At 41.8% G+C, this 6302-nt stretch overlaps 1 protein-coding gene across 6 annotated transcripts in view; it reads left to right on the forward strand.

Annotated features, from left to right (window-relative positions):
* The window catches only part of LOC118359714 (protein SOGA1-like), a 90537-nt gene extending 85034 nt beyond the window's left edge, over window positions 1-5503 (forward strand). For all 6 annotated transcript variants that reach the window (XM_052482084.1, XM_052482083.1, XM_052482079.1 and 3 more), the window contains one exon: window positions 148-5503. In XM_052482084.1, coding sequence (XP_052338044.1) covers window positions 148-300 — 153 coding nt within the window. In that variant the 3' untranslated portion in view covers window positions 301-5503. The remainder of the gene's footprint in view (window positions 1-147) is intronic.
* The last annotated feature ends 799 nt before the right edge of the window (window positions 5504-6302 follow it).

Raw genomic sequence — 6302 nt, forward strand, 5'->3', positions numbered from 1 at the left:
ACAGACACTCACACAGAGACAGGGGTACACACATGCACGCACAAACACACATACAGGACATCATATCCAAGCAGATTATTTGAGCAGCTCTGTCTTTCATTGGATTGCATTATAACATAACTATTTAATGTCTCCTCCCTGTCCCAGGATGCAGCGTGTGATTGCAACTCCCAGTCTCTTACATCCTGCTTCGCCCGGCCCTCCCGCTCAGCCACACGCCATTCACTGGGCCACTGCATGCACCGCTCTCAGGAGCCTCCCACGGCCACGGAGGAGAGAGTGGATGCAGGCAATGAGTGATGGATCAGTGAGAACACACACACACATACTGCCTCACCAACACACTGCCACATAAGCTACAGTACTGTCACAAAACGTAGACACAAACATCTTGGCTACACCAACACACTGCTACATACATACTGTACATACACAATCCCTCACAAACTGCCACACAGAACCACTGTCACATGCACACACACACACACACACACACACACACACACACACACACACACACACACACACACACACACACACACACACACACACACACACACACACACACACACACACTTCTGGAATTGGAACTCAACCCAAGCAGCACATTCTAATGCCAAGGATATAGGAAGACCAGAATCTCCTAGGATTCCTCTTTGAGCACCAGAACCACTACCAACTACCAGCAGGACAACAACCTCACACACAACACACATACTGGAACAGTAATGACACACTACTTCCTATATACTGCAGTATTTAGGGAATAGGGTGCTATTTTGCACACAAACAGTTTGTGGAAACGACCACCTAGGAATTCAGACAGTCTTATATGATGTCAGAACCCACAACACTCTACTTTACCTATTTTTGGAATTGCATAGGGAAAACACACTGGGCTACTAGATTTCTACAATGTGGATCTTCCCAACCGACAGGGATATGAGGTGGTTTGTTAGCTGCTCCCATTCCAAATACCAATCCTATTCCCAGTCCAATTCCCTAGCCAGCACCAGTCCCTTCCCAACCCAGCATCTGGAGAGCTCTGTCCAAGCCTCCTCCCTAACACCAAGCAGAGGATTCTACTGGTGTGGACCGCCTCTCGCCATTATCAACCAACAACCATAAAAAAGACATCTCATCAACGTATGTTCATTTTTTTAATGTCAACTGCCTCCCTGTTGTTTTTCTGAAAGCCTTTCATCCAATGAAGGGGTAGGACATTTACGTCCTTATGTTACGTATGATATGATGATTCTATGTTTTCTAAAGGTTGTTTGAATGTTTGTAATCTGCCTGTTGTTGGCACACATTGAGAGGATGGTGGTTAAGACTCTGAGACCCTATGAGTTTTGTCTCGTGTGTGTACTATACTGTAGGATGTAGATGTATAAGAGGATCCCAGCTGTAAAGATAACTCCCTGCCAGGAAAAAACACAAACTTGTCCCATTTTGAGAGACAATGCATTCCTTTGTTACGTTACAATTCCAATTACACTCTGGCTAATCTGTTAACGTGTGAGTGTGTGTGCGTGCGTGCACGGTGTGTTTGTGAGTGACAGAATGCTCATTCCAGAATGCCTTTGCAGCATTCCCATATAGTGAAGGCTGTTGTTGTTGCACAGTGTTTCTGCTTTATCCTCAGCCATCGACTGTCTGTGTTCCTGACCTCTTGTCTCCTGCTTTAAATGTAACAGGACACAATGTCCTCTACAGAAGGTTAGCTCCTTCCTTTTCTCGTGTCACCACTGAAGTCTTGAGATATTGTTCAGTACCAGTCAAAGGTTTGGACACGCTACTCTTTCTAGGGTTTTTCTTTATTTTTACTATTTTCTACATTGTAGAGTAATAGTGAAGACATCAGAATTATGCAATAACACAAATGGAATCATGTAGTAACCAAAAAAGTGTTATACAAATCAAAAATATATTTTAGATTCTTCAAAGTAGCCACCCTTTGTCTTGACAGCTTTGCACACTCTTTGCATTCTCTCAACCAGCTTAATGAGGAATGCTTTTCCAACAGTCTGGAAAGAGTTCCTACATATTAGAGTGCTTGTTAGCTGCTTTTCCTTCATTCTGCAGTCCAACTCATCCAGAACCATCTCAATTGAGTTGAGGTCGGGTGATTGTGGAGGCCAGGTCATCTGATGCAGCACTCCATCACACTCCTTCTTGGTCAAATAGACCTTAAACAGCCTGGAGGTGTGTTGGGTCATTGTCCTGTTGAAAAACAAATGATAGTCCCAATAAGCGCAAACCAGATGGGATGGTGTATTGCTGCAGAATGCTGTGGTAGCCATGCTGGGTAAGTGTGCCTTGAATTCTAAATAAATCACAGACAGTGTCACCAGCAAAGCACCATCACACCTCCTCCTCCATGCTTCACGGTGGGAACCACACATGTGGAGATCATCCGTTCACCTACTCTGCGTCTCACAAAGACAAGGAGGTTGGAACGAAAAATCTCAAAATTTGACTCATCAGACCAAAGTACAAGTTTCCACCAGTCTAATGTCCAATGCTCGTGTTTCTTGGCCCAAGCAAATATCTTATTTTTATTAGTGTCCTTTAGTAGTGGTTTCTTTGCAGAAATTTGACCATGAAGGCCTGATTCACGCAGTCTCCTCTGAACAGTTGATGTTGAGATGTGTCTGTTACTTGAACTCTGTGAGGCATTTATTTGGGCTGCAATCAGAGGTGCAGTTAGCTCTAATGAACTTATCCTCTGCAGCAGAGGTAACTCTGGGTCTTCCTTTCCTGTGGCGGTCCTCATGAGAGCCAGTTTCATCATAGCGCTTGATGGTTTTTGCGACTGCACTTGAAGAAATGTTCAAAGTTCTTGACATTTTCCAGATTGACTGACCTTCATGTCTTAAAGTAATGATGGACTGTTGTTTCTTTTTGCTTATTTGAGCTGTTCTTAACATAATATGGACTTGGTATTTTACCAAATAGGTCTATCTTCTGTATACCACCCTTACCTTGTCACAACACAACTGATTGGCTCAAACGCATTAAGAAGGAAAGAAATTCTACAAATTAACTTTTAGCAAGGCACGCCTGTTAATTGAAATGCATTCCAGGTGACTACCCAATGAAGCTGGTTGAGAGAATGACAAAAGTGAGCAAAGCTGTCAAGGCAAATGGTAGCTATTTTGAATTATCTTAAATTTAAAATTAAATTTGATTTGTTTAACACTTTTGTGGTTATTACATGATTCCATATGTGTTATTTCATAGTTTGATGTCTTCACTGTTATTCTTCAATGTAAAAAATAAAGAAAAACCCTTGAATGAGTAGGTGTGTCCAAACCTTTGACTGGTTCTGTATGTGTGATGTTTCTTATGAAAAAACAACATTGTGAAAATGGAGGGAACAAAGGCCTCAGTTGTGAAGAGAGTTTGTTGTACCTTTAAATGAAGTCAGAGTCTGAGAAGTTGTCTAGTTAGATTTGGTGTATTCCATCTATTTCAGTGTCTCTAAGGTCTGATAGATGTCAATCAGTCTGTTAATATGGGGACTGTTGTGGTGTGGACTTTGAAGTGCCTGTTAGACGAGGTCAGCATGCACCAAACCGCCCTTCAGAACAACAACCCCAGACCTTTTCAACAGACACCAGTGTTCATGTAATCATTTTAGACACAACCTGTACTCTATAGTACATCATTCTGAAGTAACACGCCATCACCAACTCTGAAAAGCAGAGAGAGAGAGCGAATGGTTTACTTTCTTTTGATACCAAGGAACTTTTTTCAGAGAAGTAAATTATTTTTATTTGTTTTTTTTATAAATGTTTATATATATAGATATATATATATATATATGCTTGTTTTTCTCTCGGATTGCAATGGTGCTGGACTAATAGTGCAGATTCTGTTATTTTAAAAAGTGCTTTTTACAATGCTTTTATGTAAGAGAAATTACTCAGCTTTGCTATATTGGCACATAGTATTCTTTTTAAATGGCTATTGGTTAGGAGTCAGTCCCTGGCAGGTGCCTTAATGATGAGCATGTCACTGTCGTAAAAACGGATTTGGCCGCTACCCGAGAGCCTCACTGATCATGCAACAGGCACATACACACACCACTCTCTCTCGCTCTCTCTCTTTCCCTCCCTAGAATCTGAGTTAGCATGGGCAGTCAGCAGGCTCTTTTGTCTGTTTCTTCTTGTTGTAAGAAGGAAATTATGACTCGTCTCTTTAAATAGGGAATTACAGTAGTAGGTCTCTCAGTCTTTAAATGTACTTGTGGTTCAAACCCACAATTTCTCACAGGCCCAGCCATCCAACCACTGACGAGCTTGATTCCAGTCCACACAGACAGACTTAACTGGTCTGGTTCCTCCTGCCTTTGATAAAAGCTGCTGCCATACCCGTTCCGCTACCTCCCTGGCCTCCTCTGCCCTTTGACCTGGAATAACTAAATGCAAGGCTGTCACTTGTACCTACCTACCTGCCCGAGGCCCACCATGTTTGTTGTGTTGTCAGTAAGAAGGTCACTAGAGTGCCTTTCTAAAATAAAAAGGTATTGGTGAGCAGCAGCAGTTAGCAAAACAAAGTGTTACACAGTATCCAAAACCACTTGGCTGTTCTACGTTCCTAAAACAAGTAACTGAGCACATGAATGGAAGTGAAGTCATAATTATGTACATTTTAAAAGGGAACTGAAAATATGATGATATGCTTCTTCTTAATACACTTCGGGTTTTATGTTTACAGTAAAGATCTTTCCGATTGTTTTTTAAATAGTTTCGGTCTAATATAGCCTTTCTACCTGTCTGTCAAGTACATATGTTAGGCCCCTCTCCCTCAGGTAACAGTAGCTGGTCCCACAGCAGGTAGCCAATGACAGGAGAGAGTCTTGGTTCAGTTTAAAGCAACGGTCCAATCAGAGAGAGAGATACTGCTAGGCATGAGAGGGCAATGCCACTGTACCATGTCATTGTTCATCTATCCTTAAGCAAACTGCATGATGTCACCTCCCCATCCACAATGTCTAGCAATATGTACACGAATTCTTAGCTTACGCTGTTAATAATATTAGCTAAATTATTACTGAAAGATTGCCTGTATATTCACTTTATATATTTCCTTTCTTTCTAATACACTGACTCTTGGGCAAAAAGAGAATGCAATGACTGAAAATGAAACAAAAAAATAATTGCTTGTATTGTTACTTGAAAAGAATACATCAACATTATTTGTACTCTTTCTATCCTTGCGTAGAGAATAAAGCTGAATATCTACTGTAGCTATGAGCTGACTGTTGAAGTATGTAGCTCTCTCCCTTTCTACAGACACTGTCTTTGTACATAGACTCATTTTAAAAAAGAAAGTAAAAGAAAGATAAGAAATGGAACAGGATTGAGATTTTTAGGGGGTTTGGGGGTTGTTCTTTTCCAACCATTTACCCTGTTCAGCTGAGATCTCATTTCCTTCTGTTTGTCATATAGACCACAAATAAATGTTTGTTGAAAATAAAGAATCTATTCTCTCATCATTGGGTTTTTATATTATTCTTGAATTAACACATTTGTACATGGTTGTGGGTTTGGTATTCGTGAGAGAGACTGAAATCGGTGTCTTTCTGTGTCCTTTCTCTTTCTCTCACAGTCTTTATATGCAGCCCAGCTGTCCCTGTACACTATCTCTGGGCTGACGAGGCAGCTGCATAGAGAGATGATGAAACATTGAGCAACACATACAAGCGGAGAGAGAGAGGCGGGAGAGAAAAATGGGGAGGGTGAGAGGCCAGAGATGGAAGACGGAGGAATACAGTGGAGAGTGAGGAGTGAGAGAGGAGCAAGAAATGGCTAAGAGGAAGAGAGCGGTTTTCCACAGTGAATCTGAAACATAGTTCTCAGCTGTTTGTCCGTCACATACCATCTTGTTGTTTGTATCCTCTAGCGTTCTAACAGAGGCGTGAGGGTCTGCTTGAGGCCACTGATGTGTCTGTCTCACAGGCTGCTCTCTGTCCAATCTGTTACACTTGACTGATGTCATCGGAGGGGAACTGAAGTTAGGGGGTTTGGGGGGGAAGGGGGAGTGGTTATAGGGATGGCAAATGATCCAGTGGGCTTCACCTCGTTAAAAACATCTGGGATTTGAGTATAGTTGAATAAATTTTTTCTCTCTCCTTTTAAAACAAAACAAGTATGGGCTTGAATGTGCTGCCAGCTGGCCGTCTGGCTGGTGGACCGACAGGAAATTACCTCACCACAGCATGAAAGACTTCCTGTTAGGGTAGAGGTGACACTTTATCATCAGAGGGTTAAATAAATCACAGTGTTATTACAGTG

The sequence above is a fragment of the Oncorhynchus keta genome, chromosome 27 (assembly GCF_023373465.1).
Source record: "Oncorhynchus keta strain PuntledgeMale-10-30-2019 chromosome 27, Oket_V2, whole genome shotgun sequence".
In the NCBI taxonomy this organism is placed as follows: domain Eukaryota; kingdom Metazoa; phylum Chordata; class Actinopteri; order Salmoniformes; family Salmonidae; genus Oncorhynchus; species Oncorhynchus keta.